Source organism: Patagioenas fasciata, chromosome 2 (genome assembly GCF_037038585.1).
Source record: "Patagioenas fasciata isolate bPatFas1 chromosome 2, bPatFas1.hap1, whole genome shotgun sequence".
Taxonomy (NCBI): Eukaryota; Metazoa; Chordata; class Aves; order Columbiformes; family Columbidae; genus Patagioenas; species Patagioenas fasciata.
In genome coordinates this window covers 607,422-631,802 of record NC_092521.1, presented here as the reverse complement: position 1 = coordinate 631,802, position 24,381 = coordinate 607,422, and the positions used below count along the sequence as shown (strand labels likewise).

Sequence of the window (24,381 nt, the reverse complement as noted above, 5' to 3'; positions counted from 1 at the left end):
GTGTCCCCCCCCCCGCAGAGCCGCTGCAGCCACCTTGGGCCACTTCATGCCCCCCGGGACTCCCCAAAGCCCCTTCCCATGGGCAGCACCACCCGGGGCGGCAGCGGCTGGGGACGCGCGGTGGCCTCTCGCTGTCCCCAGAGCCCCCGTGCAGCGGGCGGTGGGAGCAGCGGGTCCCATGTGCCGGCAGCTGCGGCGGAGCCGGGCTGCGCCGGGGCCCCGTGGGCACCATCCCCGCCCCAGCGCTGTCACCGGTGTCACCGCCAGCCGCGGGTCCCCGTGCCGCTGCCGCAGCCGCTCCGAGCGCGCCGTCCCCGTGGCTGCCGCCCAAGCGGGGCCGCGGCCGCCGGCTCGGCCCCCTGGCACACAGCGGTGCCAGCTCCGCGCTGCCGCCCCGGGCGCTGCTGGCTCCGGCGCGGTGTGCGCCGCGCTGGGAACGCTCTGTACCGCGGCCACAAAGCCGCGGCGGCCTCTCCCACGGCCCCTCGCCAGCGCTGACCCCGCCGTGGGGGGTGCCCAGCGCCGCGCCCCCCGGCACAGCCGCTGCCCTGGGCACCGAGCCCCCGCGGCCGCAGGGGGGCCCCAGCTCGCCCCGGGGAAACCCCGGGGGCACCGGCCGGCACGGGCTGTGCCGGGGCTGCTGAAACCACTGCAGTGGGGACGGTGGGGGGGATGGTGATGGGGATGGTGGTGGGGATGGTGATGGGGACAGCGGGGGTATGGCAGTGGGGACAGAGGTGGGGACAGCAGTGGGGACAGAGGTGGGGACGGCAGTGGGGACAGTGGTGGGGACAGCAGTGGGGACAGAGGTGGGGACAGCAGTGGGGACAGAGGTTGGGACGGCAGTGGGGACAGTGATGGGGACAGCAGTGCGGACAGCAGTGGGGACAGAGGTGGGGACAGCAGTGGGGACAGAGGTTGGGACGGCAGTGGGGACAGTGATGGGGACAGCAGTGCGGACAGAGGTGGGGATGGCAGTGGGGACAGTGGTGGGGATGGCAGTGGGGACAGAGGTGGGGATGGCAGTGGGGACAACAGCGGGGACAGCGGTGAGGATGGCGGTGGGGACTACGGTGGGGACAGTGGTGGTGACGGCGGTGGGGACAGCAGTGGGGATGGCGATGGTGACAGCAGTGGGGACAGCGGTGGGGGCAGCGGTGAGGATGGCAGTGGGGACAGCGGTGGGGACAGCGGTGGCGATGATGGTGGGGACAGCAGTGGGGACATCAGTGGGGATGGCAGTGGGGACAGCGGTGGGGATGGCAGTGGGGACAGTGGTGGAAACAGCGGTGGGGATGGCGGTGGGGACAGCGGTGGGGACAGTGGTGGGGATGGCAGTGGTGACGGCAGTGGGGATGGTGGTGGGGACAGCGGTGGGGATGTCAGTGGGGACAGTGGTGGGAATGACAGTGGGGACAGTGGTGGGACAGTGGTGGGGATGGCAGTGGGGACAGCAGTGGGAGAGGGGTGGGGATGGCAGTGGGGACGACGGTGGGGACATCGGTGGTGATGGCAGTGGGGACAGCGGTGGGAGAGGGGTGGGGATGGCAGTGGGGACAGTGGTGGGGACAGCAGTGAGGATGGCAGTGGGGACAGCGGTGGGGACAGCGGTGGTGATGACGGTGGGGACAGCGGTGGTGACGGCAGTGGGGACAGTGGTGGGGATGGCAGTGGTGACAGCGGTGGGGCCAGCGGTGGTGACGACGGTGGGGACAGTGGTGGGGACAGTGGTGGTGACGGCAGTGGGGACAGCAGTGGGGCCAGTGGTGGGGACAGCAGTGGTGACGACGGTGGGGACAGTGGTGGTGACGGCAGTGGGGACAGCAGTGGGGATGGCAGTGGGGCCAGCGGTGGTGACAGCGGTGGGGCCAGCGGTGGTGACGATGGTGGGGACAGTGGTGGTGACGGCAGTGGGGACAGCAGTGGGGATAGCAGTGGAGCCAGTGGTGGGGACAGCAGTGGGGATGGCAGTGGGGCCAGCGGTGGTGACGGCGGTGGGGACAGCGGTGGGGACAGCGGTGTGGCCCAGCAGCCCTGGGGTGCTCCACGCCGTGGCAGCCGCGTGCGGTGACCGGTGACCCCTCCCCAGGCACCGTGTCTGCTGTCAGGTGGCACCAAATCCAGTTGCTCCGCTGTCCCATCCCAGGGTGGGGGACAGGATGTCTCGTCCCCGGTGCCACAGCCCTGTGCCATCCCACATGCTCGGGGGTGCACGGGGTTCAGCTCCTCACACCGGAAAAGCCCCAGACCAGGACCGTCCCTTCCCGCCTCCCCCAATGTCCCGCCTGCCCCACACCTGCCCCACGCCTGCCCCACAGCCACCCCCCTGGCCGTGCTGGGGCACAGGGCCCGATCCTGAGCGTGGGGGCTGTGGGGACGAGGCGGGTGCGCGGTGCAGCCACAGCCGCGCCGGGGGCAGTTGCTGTGGCCGCGGTTTGGGTTTAACCGGGTGCCGGACTGGGCTCTGCGAGGGGCCGATATGGGACACCGAAGGGGCCGAGGGGGCTGGCGGTGCAGAATGAGACCCGGGAGAAACCCACGGTGAAAAGAGCGGGGAAATTCAGGAGAACCGCAGCACCCAGCGGTGCTGGTCCCGGTAGAGCCAGAGCCGCTGGTGCCGGCTGTGAGGCTGGAGCAGAGGGTGGAGCTGGGGGGTCCAGTCCCTGTGGGGACACAGTGACACCCCGAGATGTCCCCTGCCCCTCTGCCAGTCCCGAGGCCTTGTCCCCACCCACCCCTCTGCTCTCCTTGCAGACCCGCGGCGCCGTGGCCAACGCCGGCGTCTCCGGAGGGCGCGCGGAGGGGTCGTCGCCGGACGGGGAGGATGCGGAGAGGTACGGGCGCCGTGTGCGTGCCGTGGGCTCTGCGCCGCCATGGTGCAGCTGGGCGAACCCGCACCGCTGGCCCTGGGTTCCCGCGGGATGGGGAGGGCACACGTGGGGCGGGAGTGTCCCCTGGGGACGGGAGCAGCCACGGGCGCTGGGTCTGGGGACACGGGGACATGGGGGCAGCGCTGGGTTTCTGTCACCAACTGGGCTCAGGGAGCGGCGCCAGCAGTGAACCCGGCGGAGCCCACAGCCCCAGGGCTGCTCCCCGTGTGGCGTCCCCCGCTAGGGGACACATGGGGCTGGGACACTCGGGGGCTCCGCAAGGCCGGGGCAGACGTGACCGAGCAGCATCGGCCATGCTGGCGGCACGGGGAGCAGGACGGGTGATGGGGACCCTGCGAGGGGGGTCCCGGTGTCCAGACTGGTGGGCGGCGGGGTGCACGGGTGCTCACGGGTGGGGACACCTTCGTGGTGCCCGTGTCGCTGGTCCCCAGCCCGGTGGAGCCATGCCGGTACCTGGCGTGTCCCCGCTCTCTCGGCAGAGCCTGGCAGCGTGGCGAGCGGCCGCAGTGGAGGCTGGAGGTGCAGGAGCAGCTGCTGGCGCTGCGGCACTGGCTGGATGCGGTGGAGAAGCGGCTGCCGGCACTGCCGGAGCCCAGCGTGACCCCACAGGTAACGGGCTCGTCCCCGGGTGCGCGGCAGAGCCACTCAGAGCCGGGTGGGACCCAGCCCGCGGCCACACTGGTGAGGTCCTGGTCACCAAGAGCGAGGATGGTGGGAGCCGGGACACCCTTCGGCACGGCCCCGCACGCCTGCTGGTGACACCCGCGGGCCACACAAGGTCCCATGTCCCCGGTTCCTGATCCCAGCCTGGCAGCGCCCACCCAGCCGTGGCCCCCAGGAACCCCCGTCCCCACTGACGCCCATCGGTGAGCGTGGGGCCACTGTCCCCATGGCCTGCGGGGCTGGTGGCATCGCTGCCTCGCAGCCTCGGGGTGACGGCGCCACCGGCTGCTCCACCGGCTGCTCCAGGTTCAGCCACGGCCCCCGGCGGCGCTGCCCCTGTGGTGTGTGCGGTTGTGCAAGGGGCGTGCAGCTGTGCACAGAGTGTGCGGCCATGCACAGAGCGTGCAATAGTGCACAGAGTGTGCAGCCGTGCAAGGGGCATGCAGCCCTGCACAGAGCGTGCAATAGCGCACAGAGTGTGCAATAGTGCACAGAGTGTGCAATAGTGCACAGAGTGTGCAGCCGTGCAAGGGGCGTGCAGCTGTGCACAGAATGTGCAGCTGTGCACAGGGTGTGCAGCCGTGCAACCACGCACAGAGTGTGCAGTCGTGCACAAAAAGTGTGCAGTAGTGCATTGGCTGTGCAGCCATGCACAGAGCATGCAGCTGTGCACAAGGGGTGTGCAGCAGTGCATTGGGGGTGTGCAGCTGTGCACGGGGGGTGTGCAGCCGTGCATGGGGGGTGTGCAGCTGTGCACGGGGGGTGTGCAGCTGTGCACAAGGGCTATGCAGCTGTGCATTGGGGTTGTGCAGCTGTGCATGGCGTGTGTGCAGCTGTGCACAAGGTGTCGCAGCTGTGCATTGTGGTTGTGCAGCTGTGCATGGCGTGTGTGCAGCTGTGCACAAGGTGTCGCAGCTGTGCATTGGGGTTGTGCAGCTGTGCATGGCGTGTGTGCAGCTGTGCACAAGGTGTCGCAGCTGTGCATTGGGGTTGTGCAGTTGTGCACAAGGTGTGTGCAGCCACGCCAGGTGTGTGCAGCCGTGCATGGGGGGGAGGGGGGGGTGTGTGCAGCTGTGCTCAAGGTGTGTGCAGCTGTGCATGGGGGTGTGCAGCTGTGCTCAGGGTGTGTGCAGCCGCACCAGGGGTGTGCAGCCGTGTCTCCCACCCGGGCTGTGCAGCGCCGTCCCCACCGTCCAGCCCCCACGTGTCCCCCGTCTCGCCGCCCCCGGCCTGGAGCCGCGCGAGCACCCGCGTGTCCTCCTGGGGCCCCGGCCGCCAGCTCCATCACCGGCCGCGCCGAGCGGCAGCGCTGGTGGCGGGGGCTGCCCCGCCGGCCCCTCCTCGCCGCCCCCGAACTCTCCCTCGCCGGCTCCTTTTGTTGGGGCCGGGCAGCACGCGGGCTCCGGCGCACACATGACGGCACAAACTGAAAGGGCCATTCATGCCGCCCGGGCGCAGACAAAGCCGAGGCCGAGCAGAACCCGCGGGCTGCCGGGATCTGAGGCTGCGGATTGCGGCCGCCGCTCTCGCCGCTGCCCCGCGCCGGGGTCCGGTGCCCGGGGCGCCCGCGCCGCCCCCAGCGGTACCCGGGGCTGTGGAGCGTGCCAGCCCGGCCGTGCGGGGCGGCGGGCAGCGCGGCTCCGCCAAACAGCCACCGCGGTGCCGCGAGTGCCCGGGGTGCTGCACCGGGGCGGTGGCTGCGGCCGGGGGTCCCGATCCTTGTGTGTGCCCCCTGGGGCAGTGGGGAGGGGATGGGCTGAGCCGTGGGGCTGGGGGCGGCAGGCCAGGGGAGCAGCCCCCCATGCCAGCCCCCCATGCCGGCCCCCCACGCCAGCCCCTCTTTGCAGTGCTCAGTGTGGCATTGCCCGGCACAGAGGCAGCCGGGAGCGCACGGGGGCTCAGCTCAGCACCATCCACCAGGCCCAGGACCCACCTGGGTGGCCCAGTTCACCCAGGATGCCCAGTTCACCCGAGGGGTCCGTGCCTCAGCAGGGCCCCCACGTCCGGGCCCCGCGCACGCACGCGGCAGTGGGTGCTGAGCCCCTCGGCAGCGTGCCGGCGCTGGGCCCAGCGTGCCGGTGCTGCGGCACCGCACAGAGCCCGGGTTATGCTGACTCCCCCCCCAGCAGACAAAGCCCCCGGCCCCTCCTCCTGCGGCGTTCAGGGGAGCCCAGGGGAGCCCCATCCATCAGCGCAGCGCGATGCCCCGTGCCGGGAAACCGCGGCCTCGTGTGGGCCCCGCAGGGTCCAGCCGCTGGGGATGGGGTCGCAGCACCTGCACCCCGCGCTGGAGCAGCCCCAGGGCACCTCTGGCAGCCCCTCGTGCCCCCAGCTCCCGCGGTCCCACAGCAGATAGGGAGCGGGGCTGTGATCCCTGTGACCGCGGCAGCGCCGCGACCCGGCGGCTGGAGAGGGTGTGGGGGTCGGTGCACCCCAGGGGCTGTGTCCTGTGGGGCTGTGTCCTGTGGGGCTGTGCTGCCGTGGGGCTGTGTCCTGTGGGGCTGTGCCCTGTGGGGCTGTGCTGCTGTGGGGCTGTGTGCTGTGGGGCTGTGTCCTGTGGGGCTGTGTCCTGTGGGGCTGTGCTGCTGTGGGGCTGTGTCCTGTGGGGCTGTGTCCTGCGGGGCTGTGCCCTGTGGGGCTGTGACCTGTGGGGCCGTGTCCTGTGGGGCTGTGTCGTGTGGGGCTGTGACCTGTGAGGCTGTGTCCTGTGGGGCTGTGCCACCGTGGGGCTGTGTCCCTGTGGGGCTGTGTCCTGTGGGGCTGTGCCACCGTGGGGCTGTGTCCTGTGGGGCTGTGACCTGTGGGGCTGTGCTGCCGTTGGGCTGTGTCCTGTGGGGCTGTGTCCTGTGGGGCTGTGTCCCTGTGGGGCTGTGTCCCGTGGGGCTGTGCCACCGTGGGGCTGTGTCCTGTGGGGCTGTGACCTGTGGGGCTGTGCTGCCGTTGGGCTGTGTCCTGTGGGGCTGTGACCTGTGGGGCTGTGCTGCCGTTGGGCTGTGTCCCGTGGGGCTGTGCCGCTGTGGGGCTGTGTCCCTGTGGGGCTGTGACCTGTGGGGCTGTGTCGTGTGGGGCTGTGACCTGTGAGGCTGTGTCCTGTGGGGCTGTGCTGCCGTGGGGCTGTGTCCCGTGGGGCTGTGCCGCCGTGGGGCTGTGTCCTGTGGGGCTGTGTCCCGTGGGGCTGTGTCCTGTGGGGCTGTGCCGCCGTGGGGCTGTGTCGCCGTGGGGCCGTGTCCCGTGGGGCCGTGTCCCGTGGGGCTGCGGGTCGGTCCGCAGGCGCTGCCGTGCGCTGCCGGCTCCGGGTCAGAGCCGGCCCGGTGCCGGGGCCGGTGCGGGAGCAGGTGCGGGAGCAGGTGCGGGTCAGGGCCGGTGCGGGGCTGGGGCCGGCCGGGGGGTGTCCGGGCCGCTCCCCCGGGCAGCGCCGGGCGGTGGGAACGGCGCCGCTCCCCTCCCCCTGCCCGGGATGGCTGCGAGTCCCCGGGGGTTTCCCCGGTAACGGCGGCGTCCGGCGCGCAAAGGGTTAACGCGGCCGTATTGTATCGGCGGGGGGTGCGGCGGGGTCAGCCCTGCGCGCCGAGCCGGGCTCTGCGGGGCCGAGCCGAGCTGAGCCGAGCCGAACCGAGCCGTGCGGAGCCGAGCCGAGCCGAGCCGAGCCGAGCCGAGCCGAGCCGAGCCGAACCCGAGGTCCCGCCTGCCCGGTCCCCCCGGGTTCCCCCGGGTCCCCCCCGGGTCCCCCGCACCGCGGGGCGCAGCGCACAAAGGCGGCGACAGGGCCGGGGCGGGCGATGGCCGGGCGGCGGTAACGGGGACCGAGCGCCGCTCCGCTCCGCCGCCGGCTCGGCCCCGCCATGGCCCGGCGGCGCGGCCGGTAGCGGGGGCGGCGGAGCCCCCCGGCCCGGCCCATGGACGCCCGGCTGCGCCGACGGGTGAGTGCGGGGCGGCCCGGGCGGGTCCCTGCGCGGGGGGCAGCGGGACCGGGGCTGCGGCGCCGGGGGGAGCGGCCGGGGATGCCCCGATCGCGGTGCTGGTGCTGGGGTCCCCGAACCGCCGCTCCCCTGCGGCCGCCCCGCCTGCTGCCCCCTGGGGACCCGGCCACGCGCGTCGAGTGCGGCTGGCGGGGACACTGCGCGTGGGGCTGACGGGGACACCGCGCGTGGGGCTGACGGGGACACCGCACGTGGGGCTGACGGGGACACCGCACGTGGGGCTGACGGGAACGCGTGCGTGGGGCTGACGGGGACACCGTGTGTGGGGCTGATGGGGACACTGCACATGGGGCTGATGGGGACGCCGTGCGTGGGGCTGATGGGGACGCGTGCGTGGGGCTGACGGGGACACCGTGTGTGGGGCTGACGGGGACACCGTGTGTGGGGCTGATGGGGACGCCGTGCGTGGGGCTGACGGGGACACTGCACGTGGGGCTGGCGTGTCAGGGCCCGTGTGAGGTGCAGCTGCGTGTGTGTGCACAGGGACAGCGTGCACCGGGACTGTGGTGCGTGTGCGTGTGCACCGGGGCTGTGGTGCGTGTGTGTGTGCACCAGGACCGTGGTGTGTGTGCCCAGGGGCAGTGTGCACCAGGGCTGTGGTGTGTGTGTGCACCAGGGCTGTGGTGTGTGTGTGCACCAGGACCGTGGTGTGTGTGCCCAGGGCTGTGGTGTGTGCCACAGTGTGTGCCACAGCGTGTCCTGGTGCACGGGGCTGTCCACGTGCACCTGCTCGGGGTGCTCCGGCCTGCACGGTGTCTCCCCGCCGTGGGTACCTGCGCCTGTGGAGCCGCTGCCCCCAGCCCTGTGCGCGGGTTGGGGTGTCGTGGGTCCCCCCGTGGGGTGATGCTGGGTCTGTGTGCCGGGTGCGTTGCAGGGCAGGATGGGTGCGCGTGGGGCGCGGTGTCTGTGTGTGCAGCGCCGTGTCTGTGTGTCCGGTGCAGTGTCTGTGTGTGCAGCGCGGTGTCTGTGTGTCCAGTGCAGTGTCTGTGTGTGCAGTGCGGTGTCTGTGTGTCCGGTGCAGTGTCTGTGTGTGCAGCGCGGTGTCTGTGTGTCCGGTGCAGTGTCTGTGTGTGCAGCGCGGTGTCTGTGTGTCCGGTGCAGTGTCTGTGTGCGCAGCGCGGTGTCTGTGTGGGTGCACGTGTGGGGTGTGCACGGCGTGTCCACGCTGCGTGGGTGCGTGGGGCGAGGGTCCGTGTGCAGGCAGAGCCGCAGCCCGGGGGTCAGAGCACACACCCGGTGTGGGGCGGGCAGTGGGGCAGTGGGGCTGTGTGCATGTGCAGGTGGGTGCGGGTGGGTGCACATGGGCACGAGGGTGGGCGCCCCGCACTGGGTGTAGGGTCTGGGTGCTGGGTCAGGGTGTAGGCAGCGCTGGATTAGGGTGCAGGCAGCAGCAGTGGGTCCAGGTGCGGGCAGCATGGGTCCGGGTGCAGGCAGCGTGGGTCAGGGTGCAGGCAGCGTGGGTCAGGGTGCAGGCAGTGTGGGTCAGGGTGCAGGCAGTGTGGGTCAGGGTGCAGGCAGCATGGGTCAGGGTGCAGGCAGCATGGGGCTGGTTGCAGGCAGCGTGGGTCAGGGTGCAGGCAGCGTGGGTCAGGGTGCAGGCAGCATGGGACCGGTTGCAGGCAGCGTGGGTCCGGTTGCAGGCAGCAGTGGGTCAGGGTGCAGGCAGCGTGGGTCCGGATGGAGGCAGCGTGGGTCCGGGTGCAGGCAGCGTGGGTCCGGGTGCAGGCAGCAGTGGGTCAGGGTGCAGGCAGCGTGGGTCCGGATGCAGGCAGCGTGGGTCCGGTTGCAGGCAGCGTGGGTCCGGATGCAGGCAGCGTGGGTCCGGGTGCAGGCAGCGTGGGTCCGGTTGCAGGCAGCAGTGGGTCAGGGTGCAGGCAGCGTGGGTCAGGGTGCAGGCAGCGTGGGTCTGGTTGCAGGCAGCGTGGGTCAGGGTGCAGGCAGCGTTGGTCCGGTTGCAGGCAGCGTGGGTCCGGTTGCAGGCGGCGTGGGTCCGGGTGCAGGCAGCGTGGGTCTGGTTGCAGGCAGCGTGGGTCTGGTTGCAGGCGGTGTGGGTCCGGTTGCAGGCGGTGTGGGTCCGGTTGCAGGCGGCGTGGGTCAGGGTGCAGGCAGCGTGGGTCTGGGTGCAGGCAGCAGTGGTCCGGGTGCAGGCAGCGCTGCCGCAGGGCTCTGGCAGGGCTGGCGTGGGAGGGTCCTGCCGGCTGGCGCGGGGATTTATGGCTGCGGCAGTGCCAGCAGGGTGGGAGCCGCCTGCCCGTGCCTGCGGGGGTGCCGCAGCCCCCGGCCCGCGCCCCCAGCGCCCCCCGGCCGCCTTTGTGGTCCCTGCGGCCAGATGGCTCCTTTCTCCCGGCTCCGCGGCCGCCGGGTTAATCTACCGGCACAAAGCGCCGCCGCCCGGAGCATCTGCCGGTCTGCCCGGCGCTGCCTCCCGCGCCCCTCGGTTACCCGTCTGCTAACGAGGCGGTGCCGGCCGCGCAGGGACACGCACCCCGGGCGGTGGCGACGCCACCAGTCCCTCGGGGTCCCCTCCCTCTGCGTGGGCGACACCAACGCCTCGTCCCTCGTTGTCCCCAGCGCTCAGCAGCCCTTTGCCCGGGGGGGCTGTAACTCCCAAAGGCCGGTCAAGGGTTTGGCAGCACCAGCAGCCACCGGGGCGCAGGCGCAGCGGGAGTGGGGCCGGAGGGAGAACCAAGCGCAGGATGGGTGCGGGTGCCGTGTGGCACCGCGGCGGCTCCGATAACGCGCGTCCTCCTGGCTCGTTTCAGGCCGGGATTTGAGGGGGGGGCCCGGCGCCCGTGCCCGCGCCATGGGGAACTCGGTGAGCCGGCCCAGCTGCCTGGGTGAGAAGAGCCGGCGGCCGGACGAGCTCCTGCGGGAGCCGCCGCGCCGTGACCTGGCGCTGGACGCGGGGCAGCCGCCCGGCAGGAGCGCCACGGAGGCCTGGCCGGCGCTGCCGGAGAAGCCGCCGGTGGAGAACGGCTGGAGCGCGGTGTCCGGCGCGCGGAGCCGCCCGGGCAGCCCGGTGCTGAAGCGCAGCCAGTCGGAGGTGACGGTGCAGAACGGCAGCTCGGCCTGCGTCCCGCTGCGGGGACAGGGACAGGCGGGGGGCGCAGCCTGGACGCCCCCCCGGGCCGGCGTCCCCCGCGGCGCCTGGTCCTGGAAACCCGTCACCACGCGGGAGGTGACGGAGGTGACGGAGGTGACCGAGACCATCGTGACGGAGATCGTGGAGGTGACCGAGTACCCGGCCGGCGAGAAGGGCGGCGAGCCCCTGGTCACCCGGACGGTCACGGTGCTGACGGAGCGCGCGGGGGAGCCGGCGGCCGGCGGCCGCTGCGGACAGACGGACACCGCGGAGGTGACTGCGGGCAGGGCCCCTCGCTGCGGGGACGCCGTACCGAGCCCACGCCGCGGGGCGGCTCTGCCAGCGCCGCTGTGTCCCCGCACGAGTCTCAGCCTTCGTCTCCCTTCGGGGCGGCGCTGGAGACCAGCCCGGTGTGCGGACGGGCCCGTCCCCTCCCTGTGCCACGGCTCGTGGGGTCCGCAGGGTGTGGGGTGTGTAGACCCCGCTCGGGGGACCCCTGGCAGTGTTGGGTCCTTCGGCCCCGAGGAGGAGGAGTGTGGGTCTGTGAGAGCCCGGCCCGGCACAGCCTGGGCCAGCGGGGGACACAGGGCTGCGTGGGGGACACAGGGGACACGGGGCTGCACAGGGGACATGGGGGACATGGGGCTGCGTGGGGGACACGGGGGACATGGGGCTGCACAGGGGACATGGGGGACATGGGGGCTGCTTGAGGGACGTGGGGCAGGACCTGGGCTGGGTGGGTCCCTCTGGCACCTGCATTGTGTTCTGGATAGAGCATCACGGGGAGGAGCATCCCAGCCCCACGGCTGCCCCACGGCTGCCCCACGGCACCCCCTGCCCGCCCGGGCGGCTCAGCCCCCTCTCTTGGCAGGTGTCCCCGCGGACAGTCCCCGTCCCTGTCCCCATCCCTGTCCCCGAGGAGGTGGCGGGCGCGGAGCGGGCGCAGGACACGCCGGAGAGCCTCCTGGCGTGGGTGGCCGACATGGAGGAGCTGGTGAGGAACCAGAAGCCGCCGTCGGCCGAGGTGAAGGTGGCCAAGGCGCAGCTGGAGGAGCAGAAGGTGGGCAGGGGGGCTGGCACGGGGATGGGGGGCCCGGGGCGGATGGCGCGGCCATCCCGGGTGCTGGAGGGGGTCCCAGCGCCGCCCGTGCTCCGCAGCTCCTGAGGCGGCTGCTGGAGGAGCGGCGGCCACGCGTGGAGCTGGTGCTGCAGGACCGGGCACACGGCACCGGCACCGCGGCGCCCGAGGGGACCGGCGGCCGCCACGGCCTCGGGGAGCGCTGGGACGAGCTGATGCGGGAGGCTGAAGCCAGGTGGGTCGGGGGGCAGGAGCTGCCATGTCCCGCGTCCCCATGTCCCCAGATGTCACCGGGACGTGGCGGGACCCTCCGCCTGGGTGCCGGCAGCCTGTCCTTGGGCGCTCCCGGCGCCGCCTCGCCCCTCGCGTTCAGGGGGGCAGGTTTGGGTGGGGAGCGCCCCAGATGTGGCAGGGGGACCCCAGCTGTGGGAACTGCCCCCCACTGCGGTGCCCAGGACAGAGGGGGCTCCTGGGCCGGTGCCACTGCCCTCCCGGCTCACCCGGCGCTCCCGGCGCAGGTACGGCCACCTAGAGAGGATCCTGCCGGCGGCACAGGCCTTCCAGGAGGCCGTGGACTCCTTCCAGGAGTGGCTCGGTGGCACCGAGCGGCAGCTGGCCCAGCTGTGGCACGCCAACGGCTGCGTCGGCCGCGTGCAGGACGCCCACCGGCAGACCCAGGTCTGCACCGCGCCGGGCACGGGGGCTCGGGCACCTACTGTGGCACAGGGTGGGCTGGGGCACCATTGTGGTGACACAGGGTGGGCTGGGACACCCACCGTGGTGGCACAGGGTGGTCTGGGGCTCCCACTGCGGTGGCACAGGGTGGGCTCGGGCACCCACCATGACACAGGGTGGGCTGGGGCACCATTGTGGTGGCACAGGTATGAGCTCGGGCACCCACTGTGGCACAGGGTGGGCTCGGGCACCCACTACGGTGGCACAGGGTGGGCTCGGGCATCCACTGCAGTGGCACAGGGTGGGTTCGAGCACCGTTGTGTTGTGGGTGGCCAGGGGGAGCGTGGCACAGCCGGGTGGGGGAGCCACAGGTGGGACCATGGGGCGGGCAGGGGGTGGCTGTGGGGACGGGGACGCCGGGGGTGCCGGGGGCAGTGCGGTGGCCGTGGCTGCCACGGAGCCTCTCTCGGGCAGGCCCTGTGCCAGGAGATCCGCGGGCGGCTCGGGGAGCTGGACGGCGCCCTGGAGAGCGGGCAGCGGGTCCTGGACATGGTCACAGGCGAGTGGGCTCCGCCGGTGGTGCCGGTGCCGGGAGGGACCGCGGGCGCCCGAGTGTCCTGGGGGACTCGGCTCCCACGGCATCACCGATGGGATCGCAGCGTCCCACGGGTGGAGAGGGGCCGGGCGTCAGGCATGGTGGGACAGATGGACCCACAGAGGGGACAGTGAGGAGCTGGAATTTCAGCTCTGCTGGGGTCTCGGGGAGCAGGAGAGGGGCAGGTGTGGGGTTGGGACAGGGGGTGTCACAGGGGAGGGACAACGTTGGTGCAGAGGGTCCCTGGCCCTGGGGATGGTGTCGGTGCAGCGGGTCCCTGGCCCTGGGGATGGTGTTGGTGCAGTGGTTCCCTGGCCCCAGGGATGGTGTCGGTGCAATGGATCCCTGGCCCTGGGGATGGTGTTGGTGCACTGAGTCCCTGGCCTCAGGGATGGTGTTGGTGCAGTGGTTCCCTGGGCCCGGGGATGGTGTCGGTGCAATGGGTCCCTGGCCCCGGCGCCGCTGGCTGCGGCAGCGCTGATGTGGCCGCGGTGGCGCCGCAGGGGAGGAGGCGCAGCTGGCGCAGGAGAAGCTGGAGTCGCTGAGGATGCGGTACCTGATCGCGGGGCAGAGCTGCGCCGACACGGAGCAGCGGCTGGCGCAGACGCTGGAGGCTTCGTCCCACCTGGGCTCGGCGCAGGAGGAGCTGGCGCCGTGGCTGAGCCGCCTGGAGCAGGAGCTGGGGTGCGGGGACGGCCAGGAGCCCCCGCTCGGCACCGGCGACAGGGAGAAGGTGTGGGACACAGGGCAGCGGCTGATGTACCGGTGTCCCAGAGAGGAGTCCCGGTGGGGCTGATGTCCCTGCGCTGTGGCTGATGGCTCCTCTCCTCTCCTCTCCTCTCCTCTCCTCTCCTCTCCTCTCCTCTCCTCTCCTCTCCTCTCCTCTCCTCTCCTCTCCTCTCCTCTCCTCTCCTCTCCTCTCCTCTCCTCTCCTCTCCTCTCCTCTCCTCTCCTCTCCTCTCCTCTCCTCTCCGCTCCCCTCCCCTCCCCTCCCCTCCCCTCCCCTCCCCTCCCCTCCCCTCCCCTCCCCTCCCCTCCCCTCCCCTCCCCTCCCCTCCCCTCCCCTCCCCTCCCCTCCCCTCCCCTCCCCTCCCCTGTCCCCCTCCCCTCTGCAGCTGGAGCAGCTCGTGGCCTCCCAACTGTCCCGCGTGGCCGCGCTGGCCGAGCGCCTGGAGTCCATCGGGCAGGTGCAGCTGGACACGCCGGCGCTGCGCTCACAGCTCGCCGACCAGAAGGTGGGTCTGCAGCGCCGGTGCCGCACCCCACAGGCGCCTCGGAGCCCCCCGGAGTCCCCGGGAACGCTGCTCCGCGCCCCCGTGCGGGACCAGCACTGGGCTCTGCAGGACCGGCACCGCGCGTTTCTCCCCGCAGCTGCTCATGGCCGAGATCCTGCAGCAGCGCGGGCTGGTGGAGCGGCTGCTGGCGCTGGCGGAGCCGCTGCTGCCGCGCTGCCCCGATGCCCTGCAACTGCAGGTGAGCGGCTGTGCCAGGGCTGCGCCGGCAGGGACGCTACGGCAGAGGGGGATGGCGCTACCTGTGTCCCCATCACCAGGGGATGGCGGTGCCTGTGTCCCTGTCACTGGGGAACGGCGGTGACTGTGTCCCCATCGCTGGGGGACGGCGGTGCCTGTGTCCCTGTCACTGGGGGATGGCGGTGCCTGTGTCCCTGTCACTGGGGGACGGCGGTGACTGTGTCCCGATCGCTGGGGGACCGCGGTGCCTGTGTCCCTGTCACTGGGGGATGGCGGTGCCTGTGTCCCCATCACTGGGGGATGGCGGTGCCTGTGTCCCCGTCACTGGGGGATGGCGGTGCCTGTGTCCCTGTCACTGGGGGACGGCGGTGCCTGTGTCCCTGTCACTGGGGGATGGCGGTGACTGTGTCCCTGTCACTGGGGGATGGCGGTGACTGTGTCCCCATCACTGGGGGATGGCGGTGCCTGTGTCCCTGTCACTGGGGGATGGCGGTGCCTGTGTCCCCATCACTGGGGGATGGTGGTGCCTGTGTCCCTGTCACTGGGGGATGGCGGTGACTGTGTCCCCATCACTGGGGGATGGCGGTGCCTGTGTCCCTGTCACTGTGGGATGGCGGTGCCTGTGTCCCCGTCACCGGGGTACGATGGTGCCTCTTTCCCCATCACTGGGGGATGGCGGTGCCTGTGTCCCCGCCCCATGGGACACTGGGTGACCCCGTCCCCGCAGAGCTCGGTGCAGGCGCTGCGGGAGCGCGCGGAGCAGCTGTTCGTGCGCAGTGGCGCCTGCGCCGTGCGGCTGGAGCACGCCCAGGCCCTGCTGGCCCAGTTCGCCGAGGCGCTGGCGGAGCTGTCGCCCTGGCTGGATGAGACGCAGGGGCTGGGCGTGCAGCTCGCGCCCAGCGCCATCACCTACGAGGCCTTCAAGGAGCAGCAGGCGCTGCTGCAGGTGAGGGTGGGGACACGGGGACACGTGGGCTTGGGAACCTGAGAAGGGACGGGCTGGGGGACCCGATGTGCACGAGCAGCATCCACTGTGAGCAGAGCTGGGGTGCAGGGTCAGTGTGGTGGAGCACCGGGGTGCACCAGGGCAGAGCTGGGGCGCAGGGTCGGTGTGGTGGAGCACTGGGGTGCACCAGGGCAGAGCTGGGGCGCAGGGTCGGTGTGGTGGAGCCCCGGGGTGCACCGGGGCAGAGCTGGGGTGCAGGGTCGGTGTGGTGGAGCCCCGGGGTGCACCGGGGCAGAGCTGGGGTGCAGGGTCGGTGCGGTGGAGCCCCGGGGTGCACCGGGGTGCATCCCCACGGCCGTTGCGCTGTGCAGTGCCTGCGCGAGGCCATCGCCGAGCACCGGCCGCTGATGGGGAAGCTGCAGCGCGTCTCGGCGCAGCTGGAGGAGCTGAGCCCGGAGCAGGGAGCCCCGTTCCGGCAGCGCTGGCGCGAGGCGGAGGAGCGGTACGGCCGCATCCGCGAGCGCGTGGGGCAGGCGGCCGCGCTGCTGGAGGACGCTCTGCCGCGCTACAGCCAGGTAGGGACCAGCGCCGGGGGTCGGTGTCCCTCGGGGTGTCCCCTGGGATGTCCCCTGGGGTGTCCCCTGGGATATCCCGTCCAGTGACCAGGCGCCTTCGGCAGCTGACGGAGCGCATGGACCTGCTGCGGGAGTGCCTGGAGCGGCTGCAGAGCCGGCTGCAGAGCCAGCCCCCGCTGCGCGGCGACGCGGCACAGCTGCGCGAGCGCCTGCGCGAGAACGGCCTGGTCCTGGCCGAGCTGGACAAGCTGGGCGCGGCGCTGGAGACGGTGCAGGCGCAAGGCGATGAGCTGCTGGCCAGCATGCCGGCGGCAAACTCCGACGCCGCTGCCAAAGGTACCGGCACAGGGGGTCCGATACATCCCTGGGGTGGCTGTGCCGTGCACGGCAGCGTGACCCTGCCCCAGAGCGTCCCGTGGGACGTGTCCCTGCTCAGGGCTGTGTCGGGGGTCCCCGGCCAAGCCCCGTGCCCGGGTTCCCGCAGGGATCCAGGAGCGGACGGCGCAGCTGCTGGCGCAGTGGGACTGCCTGCGCGACCACTGCCGGGACCAGGAGCAGCGGCTGCGGGAGCTGCTGGCCCTGGCCGAGCGCTTCTGGCACGGCCTGGCCGAGCTGGCGCTGGCGCTGAGCGACACCCAGCAGCTGGTGCTGGGGCTGGAGGAGACCGGCGGCGAGCCCGAGGCCGTCCGCGCACGGCTGCGCACCATGCAGGTACGGGCTGGGGGACGGAGGGCAGCCCCGCGGCACGGGCAGCACCATGGCACAGGCAGCCCCATGGCACGGGCAACACCGCGGCACGGGCAACACCGCGGCACGGGCAGCACCGCGGCACAGGCAGCCCCACGGCACGGTCCTGGCCGCAGGCGCTGCGGGAGGAGATCGACTCGCTGCAGGGGGAGCTGGATGCGCTGGGCAGCCTGGGCGTGGAGCTCATGGCCTCCTGCGGGGACCCCGACAAGCCCGACGTCACCAAGAGCCTGGACGATGTGAGTGGCGGCGGGCGCAGCGGGATGGGACCGGCTGTCCCTGCACTGGGGGCGGGCGTGTGTCCCCCAGGCCCCGTGTCCCCAGACCCCGTGTCCCCAGGGTGTCCCCAGGCCGGGCTGGAGGGGGGTGGCTGTCCCCGGGTGGTGTCCCTGCACAAGGGGCTGTGTCCCTGCCCAGCATCACCCCCCGTACTGCTGCCCACCAGCCCCTGCACCCGTGGCAGCGCCGGCTGCTGCCTCCTGCACCCACTGCTGCTGCACCGGCCTGGGCAGCGCCACTGACCCCCATGTCCCCGACACCCGTGTGGTGCCACTGACCCCCATGTCCCCAACCCCCGTGTGGTGCCCATCCTGTCACCCCCATGTCCCCAACCCCTCTGTGGTGCCTGTGACCCCCATGTCCCCAACCCCCATGTGGTGCCACTGACCCCCATGTCCCCAACCCCCGTGTGGTGCCCGTGACCCCCATGTCCCCAACCCCCATGCGGTGCTGCTGATCCCTGCGCCCCTGACCCCACATGGTGCTGATGTTGACCCCTGTGCCCTTGACCCCCACACAGTGCCCTTGACCCCATGTGGTGCCCTTGACCCCTGTGCCCCTGACCCCAGTGCCCCGATCCCACGTGGTTCTGCTGACCCCGGTACCCCTGACCCTGTGCGGTGCCCTTGACCCCGGTACCCCGACCCCACACAGTGCCACTAACCCCGGTGCCCCGAACCTGCATGGTGCCCTTGACCCTGGTGCCCTGACCCCGCATGGTGCCCTTGACCCCGGTGCCCCTGACCCCGCACAGTACCGCTGACCCCGGTGCCCCTGACCCTGTGCAGTGCCCTTGACCCCGGTGCCCTGACCCTGCACGGTGCCCTTGACCCCGGTGCCCCTGACCCAGTGCGGTGCCCTTGACCTCGGTGCCCCGACCGTGCGCGGTGCCCTCGACCCCGGTGCCCCTGACCCCGCACAGTGCCGCTGACCCCGGTGCCCCTGACCCTGTGCAGTGCCCTTGACCTCGGTGCCCTGACCCTGCACGGTGCCCTTGACCCCGGTGCCCCGAGCCTGCGCGGTGCCGCTGACCCCGGTGCCCTGACCCTGCGCGGTGCCCTTGACCCCGGTGCCCCAACCCCGTGCGGTGCCCTTGACCCCGGTGCCCCGAGCCTGCACGGTGCCCTTGACCCTGGTGCCCCTGATCCAGTGCGGTGCCCTTGACCCTGGTGCCCCAACCCCGTGCGGTGCCCTTGACCCCGGTGCCCCGAGCCTGCACGGTGCCCTTGACCCTGGTGCCCCTGATCCAGTGCGGTGCCCTTGACCCCGGTGCCCCTGACCCTGTGCGGTGCCCTTGACCCCGGTGCCCCGAGCCCGCGTGGTGCCGCTGACCCCGGTGCCCCGACCCTGCGCGGTGCCCTTGACCTCGGTGCCTCGACCCTGCGCGGTGCCCTTGATCCTGGTGCCCTGAGCCCACGCGGTGCCGCTGACCCCGGTGCCCCGACCCCACGCGGTGCCCTTGACCTCAGTGCCCCGACCCTGTGCGGTGCCCTTGACCTCAGTGCCTCGACCCTGCGCGGTGCCCTTGACCCCGGTGCCCCGAGCCCGCGCGGTGCCGCTGACCCCCGGCCCTGCCGCAGCTCTACTCCTCCTGGCACAGCCTGAGCGCGGTGTGGACGGAGCGGAGCGGGCGCCTCGAGGAGCAGCTCCAGGCCGCCCTTGGCTACCAGGACACCGTGCAGGTGGGGCCGCGCGGGCAAACCCCCCACAGGGCCCTGCTCCCACCTGTCACCCTCCTATCCCTGCCTGGGGGGTCAGGGGCCGTGGCGCCACCACGGTGTCCCTGGGCACAGCCAGGGGGCGGCAGGGCAGCAGGGCAGGGGACAGCGGGGTGGCCGTGCCTGTGGGTGCTGTGCCCAGATGGTGACACGTCCCTTGGTGGGGACGGGGCTGGAGCACCCTTGGCCTGTGTCCCTGCCCTCCCTGGGGACCGCGGTGGCTCCTGGCCCCACATCTGGTGGGGGGCTGCAGAGCACCAGGGGACACAGCTGCACCCCAGGGGACACGGCTGCACCCCAAGGGACGCGGCTGCACTCTGGGGACGCGGCTGCACCCCAGGGGACATGGCTGAACCCCAGGGGACATGGCTGAACCCCGGGGACATGGCTGAACCCCAGGGGACATGGCTGAACCCTGGGGACATGGCTGCACTACAAGGGACATGGCTGAACCCCAGGAGACATGGCTGAACCCCGGGGACATGACTGCACTACAAGGGACACAACTGTGCCCTGAGGGACATGGCTGTGCCCCCAGGGACGTCCTTGTGTCCCGGGGGGGACATGGCTGCCCCCCGGGGACAGGGCTGTCCTGGACCCCGGCGAGGCTGATGTGTCCGGCCTGCGGGGGCAGGGATGGGACGGGGCGGGTGCCCTGGGCCCCGTCCCACAGTCCCTCTCGGTCCCAGCGGCTGCTGGAGTGGCTGGACGGGGCTGAGCTGCGCATGGCCGAGGAGTTCCTGGTCGGGGGGGACGCGGACAGGGTGCAGCAGCAGCTGGCGGAGCTGAAGGTGGGTGCTGCCGTGCGATGGGGCAGCTGGGGGCGCCGGGCGTGTCCCGGCAGTGGGGGGGCAGCGGGGCAGGTCGGACGGTGCTGGTGACCCCGTGGCACCCGCTCTTGGTGGCCAAGTCCCGCCGGGGGTGGCTGAATCGCGCCCCATGAGGGGCCCTGAGTGTGCAGCGCTCCCTGTGGGGAGGAGCTCTGGGCCTTCCATGCTGTGCCAGGCCATGCTGTGCTGTGCCACGCTGCGCCATGCTGTGCCATGCCGTGCCATGCCGTGCCACGCTGTGCCACACCGTGCCATGCCGTGCCACGCTGTGCCACACCGTGCCATGCTGTGCCGCACTGTCATGCCATGCCATGCCATGCTGTGCAATGCCATGCCGTGCCATGCCGTGCCACGCTGTGCAACACTGTGCCATGCTGTGCCGTGCCGTGCCATGCCGTGCCACGCTGTGCCACGCTGTGCAACACTGTGCCATGCTGTGCCACTCTGTCATGCTGTGCCATGCCATGCCGTGCCATGCCGTGCCATGCTGTGCAACACTGTGCCATGCTGTGCCACTCTGTCATGCCGTGCCATGCCATGCTGTGCCATGCCGTGCCATGTGTGCCACGCTGCGCCATACTGTGCCACACTGTCATGCCATGCCATGCTGTGCCACGCTGTGCCTGACCATGCAGTTCGTGCCAGACCCAGCTGTGCCATACCGAAGCAGACCCAGCTCTGCCGCGCCATGCCGTGCCTTGCCATGCCGTGCCAAAGCAGACCCTGCTCTGCTGTGCCGTGCCGGGCACAGCCGGTGTCCCGGCAGAGCCCATCTCCGTGTGTGGGGCGGGGTCTGGGGGTCTTGCGCTCACGGCTGCCCCACAGGAGTTCAAGCGGGAGCTGTACCAGTGCAAGGTGGATCTGGAGAGCCTGCGGCCCCCGGGGGGCACCGCGCAGGGGGACCCCCCGGCCCCGCTCCGCGACTTCCGCCAGCGCTGGGACCGGCTGGAGGAGGAGATCGTCAGCCGGCAGGTGCGGGGCTGCGCCGCGCGGGGGTCCCGGCACGGGCTGTGGGGTGCTGTGGGGGTGCTGCACGGGGTGTGGGTGCATGGGGTCTGTGCAGGTGTGTGGGGTGCCCTGTGGGTGTGTGGGGTGCTATTTGGGTGCTTGGGGTCCATGTGGGTGCTTGGGGGACCTGTGGGTGCCTGGGGTCTGTGCGGGTGCATGGGGGCCCTGTGGGTGCTTGGGGTGCTATTTGGGTGCTTGGGGTCCCTGTGGGGGTGTGGGGCCTGTGCGGGTGCGTGGGGTGCCCTGTGGGTGCTTGGGGTCCATGTGGGTGCGCGGGGTGCTGTTTGGGTGCTGGGTGTGTGGGTGCTTGGGGTCCATGTGGATACGCGGGGTGCTGTTTGGGTGCTGGGTGCAGGGGTCTGTGCAGGTGCACGGAGTGTGTGGGGTGCTATTTGGGTGCTTGGGGTCCCTGTGGGGGTGTGGGGCCTGTGCGGGTGCGTGGGGTGCCCTGTGGGTGCTTGGGGTCCATGTGGGTGCACAGGGTGCTATTTGGGTGCTGGGTGTGTGGGGGTGCATGGGATGTGCGGGGTGCTATTTGGGTGCTGGGTGCTTGGGCTGTGCAGGTGCTGGGTGTGTGGTGCCCCCTGGTCCCCGGCACGGTGTGAGTGTGCGGGGCCGTGGGGTCCCCGGCACAGTGTGAGTGTGCGGGTGCGTGGGGTCCCTGGCACGGTGTGAGTGTGCGGTTGCGTGGGGTCCCCGGCACGGTGTGAGTGTGCGGGGCCGTGGGGTCCCCGGCACGGTGTGAGTGTGCGGTTGCGTGGGGTCCCTGGCACGGTGTGAGTGTGCGGTTGCGTGGGGTCCCCGGCACGGTGTGTGTGTGCGGGGCCGTGGTGCCCGGGCACGGTGTGAGTGTGCGGTGCTCCGTGGGGTCCTGGGCGCGTGGCCGGGGCTGCCGGGGCCGCTGCCGACGCGTTGCCGGTTCCCCGCGGCAGCACCAGCTGGAGGCGGCGCTGCTGGGGCTGGGGCAGTTCCAGCACCAGCTGGAGGAGCTGCTGCAGTGGCTGCAGCGCACGGGCGAGCAGCTGCAGGGCCCCGCGCCGCTGCGCCCCGACCTGCAGAGCTGCGAGATCGAGCTGGCCAAGCACAAGGTGAGGGCGGCGCGGGACGGGCACGGGGCTGCCTGCGTGTCCCCTCTGCCTGCGTGTCCCCCTGCCTGCGTGTCCCCCTGCCTGCGTGTCCCCTCTGCCTGCGTGTCCCCCTGCCTGCGTGTCCCCTCTGCCTGCGTGTCCCCCTGTCTGTGTGTCCCCCTGTCTGTGTGTCCCCCTGCCTGCGTGTCCCCCTGTCTGCGTGTCCCCCCTGCCTGCGTGTCCCCCTGTCTGTGTGTCCCCCTGCCTGCGTGTCCCCCTGTCTGCGTGTCCCCCTGCCTGCGTGTCCCCCCTGCCTGTGTGTCCCCCTGCCTGCGTGTCCTCCCTGCCTGCGTGTCCTCCCTGCCTGCGTGTCCTCCCTGCCTGCGTGTCCCCCTGCCTGTGTGTCCCCCTGTCTGTGTGTCCCCCTGCCTGTGTGTCCCCCTGTCTGCGTGTCCCCCTGCCTGTGTGTCCCCCTGTCTGTGTGTCCCCCTGCCTGTGTGTCCCCCTGCCTGTGTGTCCCCTGTCTGCGTGTCCCCCTGCCTGTGTGTCCCCCTGCCTGTGTGTCCCCTGTCTGCGTGTCCCCCTGCCTGCGTGTCCTCCCTGCCTGCGTGACCCCCCTGCCTGCATGTCCCCTTTGCCTGTGTGTCCCCCCCCACCTGCGTGTCCCTCCCTGCCTGTGCGTCCCCTCTGCCTGTGCATCCCCTCTGCCTGTGTGTCCCCCCCTGCCTGCGTGTCCCCCCTGCCTGCACATTGTGTCCCACCCCCTATACACCCCATGTCCCACCTCACCTGCACCCCGTGTCCCACCCCCTGTGCACGCCATGTCCCACCCCCTGTGCACCCCGTGTCCCACTCCCTGTGCACACTTTGTCCCACCTCACCTGCACCCCATGTCCCACCCCCCGTGCACCCCGTGTCCCACTCTCTGTGCACCCCATGTCCCACTCCCTGTGCACCCCGTGTCCCACCTCACCTGCACCCCGTGTCCCGCGCTGCCTGCGCACACATCCTGCGCTGCCCCGCTGCCACCCCATCCATTGGGTACCCGATCCAACAGCTGTGTGTCCCCAGCGGGATGTCCCCTGGGGGCACACGGCACAGCCCTGCCGTGTCCCATCGCACCGGTCGCAGTCCTGGTTCTCCTGCTGCCTGGCCCCGTCCCGGGCAGTTCGGTCCCCTCCTGCCGGTGCTGCCATCGAGCCCCGCGGTGGCAGCGGCCGGGCCGGGCGGGCTGTGCTGGGGGGCAGCGTGAGAACGCGTCCCTCGTGCGGTGCCGGCACAGAGGATGAGCCGTCCCGTGCCGGCACAGAGGATGAGCCGTCCCGTGCCTGCGGGAGGCGGCCGAGGCCAACCCGGCGCTGCCTCCCATGCCCGGGCACGCTCCGGCTGTGGCGCGCGGGGGCCGCGGCGTGCGGGGCTCCGGCCTCCCGTGAGCCCCATCCCAGCCACAGTGCCGCACGCTTGGTGCCGTCACCTGCCCCGTGCCACGCTCAGGACAAGAGCTGTGGCGCTGGCTCCGGGCGGCCCCAGTGCGGCAAACCCAGCGCCGCGGGGCTGCCGGCACCGCGGGGGCGGCGCTGACCCGGGCAGCAGAGGTGCCCGGGGAGCCCGGGGCGAGGGGCTCTGCGTGGCCAGGGACGCGGGGTGACCCGGCGTGAGCGCGGTGCCGTCCCCAGGTGCTGCGCAACGACGTGATGTCCCACGCGCGCACGGTGGAGTCGGTGAACGAGGCCGGGCAGGGGCTGCTGCTGTGCAGCCCCGGGGAGAGCGCGGAGGGGCTGCGGCGCAGCCTGCGGCAGCTCAACCAGCGCTGGGACCTGGTGCGCAGCGAGACCGAGAGCCGCCAGCTGGAGCTGGAGAACAACCTCAGCCAGGTACCGGCGCCGCGCTGGCGTGCCAGGGCTGCTGCTGCGGCGCTGAGCCCCGCAACGCTGAGCCCCCGGTGCGGAGCCCCTCTGCGATGAGCCCCTGGGCACTGAGACCCTCAGCAATCAGCCCCTCGGCAGTGAGCCCCCAGCACTGAGCCCCCAGCACTGAGCCCCCCAGCACTGAGCCCCAGCACTGATCCCCCCAGCACTGAGCCCCCAGCACTGAGCTCCCAGCACTGAGCCTCCAGCACTGAGGCCCTGCTGCTGGCCCCCCAGCACTGACCCCCCAGCACTGAGCCCCCAGCACTGAGCCCCCCAGCACTGAGCCCCCAGCACTGAGCCCCCGGTGCTGAGCCCCCACCACTGACTCCCCCAGCACTGAGCCCCCAGCACTGACCCCCCCCCGGTGCCGAGCCCCCCGGTGCTGAGCCCCCAGCACTGAGCCCCCCAGCACTGAGCCCCCTGGTGCTGAGCCCCCAGCACTGAGCCCCCCATCACTGAGCCCCCCAGCACTGAGCCCCCAGCACTGACCCCCCCCGGTGCTGAGCCCCCCGGTGCCGAGCCCCCAGCACTGCGCCCCCGTCCCCAGGTGCAGGACATCACGCTGGAGATGACGGAGCTGCTGCAGTGGCTGGAGCAGGTGGAGCTGCAGCTCTTCTTCTCCAAGCCGGCCTGGGGCCACCCCGACACCACCAAAGAGGCGCTGGCGGCACATCTGGTGAGCACCGGGGCCGTGCTGGATCCGCGCGCCGCGGGGACATCCCTGAGTGCCCCTTGGGGTGCACGTGTGCCCCAAATCTGCCCCTCTGAGGTGCCAGGACCCCTCTCTGCTTTCTCCTCTCCCTGACCGGGTAGAGCCCTCCTGCTCCGGGACAAAGCGAGAGCCATCCCTGTCCCCATCCCTGTC

The 24,381-nt window shown here is 72.1% G+C and overlaps 1 protein-coding gene across 1 annotated transcript in view; it reads left to right on the top strand.

Moving 5' to 3' along the window:
- Nucleotides 1-24,381, top strand: part of PLEC (plectin) — a 128,071-nt gene that overhangs the window by 81,263 nt on the left and 22,427 nt on the right. Inside the window, exons 36-64 of the mRNA XM_071805556.1 lie at nt 87-628; nt 1,816-2,062; nt 2,755-2,834; nt 3,371-3,546; nt 3,698-3,895; nt 4,512-4,563; nt 4,733-5,136; nt 6,825-7,040; nt 7,301-7,768; nt 9,619-10,245; nt 10,297-10,925; nt 11,488-11,676; nt 11,775-11,929; nt 12,213-12,372; nt 12,844-12,928; nt 13,468-13,697; nt 14,080-14,280; nt 14,336-14,437; nt 15,164-15,382; nt 15,754-15,957; nt 16,062-16,293; nt 16,442-16,668; nt 16,821-16,943; nt 18,564-18,665; nt 19,391-19,492; nt 20,357-20,503; nt 21,472-21,627; nt 23,283-23,480; nt 24,064-24,192. Of these exons, the coding sequence (XP_071661657.1) occupies nt 87-628; nt 1,816-2,062; nt 2,755-2,834; nt 3,371-3,546; nt 3,698-3,895; nt 4,512-4,563; nt 4,733-5,136; nt 6,825-7,040; nt 7,301-7,768; nt 9,619-10,245; nt 10,297-10,925; nt 11,488-11,676; nt 11,775-11,929; nt 12,213-12,372; nt 12,844-12,928; nt 13,468-13,697; nt 14,080-14,280; nt 14,336-14,437; nt 15,164-15,382; nt 15,754-15,957; nt 16,062-16,293; nt 16,442-16,668; nt 16,821-16,943; nt 18,564-18,665; nt 19,391-19,492; nt 20,357-20,503; nt 21,472-21,627; nt 23,283-23,480; nt 24,064-24,192 (6,600 nt within the window). The remainder of the gene's footprint in view (nt 1-86; nt 629-1,815; nt 2,063-2,754; nt 2,835-3,370; nt 3,547-3,697; nt 3,896-4,511; nt 4,564-4,732; nt 5,137-6,824; nt 7,041-7,300; nt 7,769-9,618; nt 10,246-10,296; nt 10,926-11,487; nt 11,677-11,774; nt 11,930-12,212; nt 12,373-12,843; nt 12,929-13,467; nt 13,698-14,079; nt 14,281-14,335; nt 14,438-15,163; nt 15,383-15,753; nt 15,958-16,061; nt 16,294-16,441; nt 16,669-16,820; nt 16,944-18,563; nt 18,666-19,390; nt 19,493-20,356; nt 20,504-21,471; nt 21,628-23,282; nt 23,481-24,063; nt 24,193-24,381) is intronic.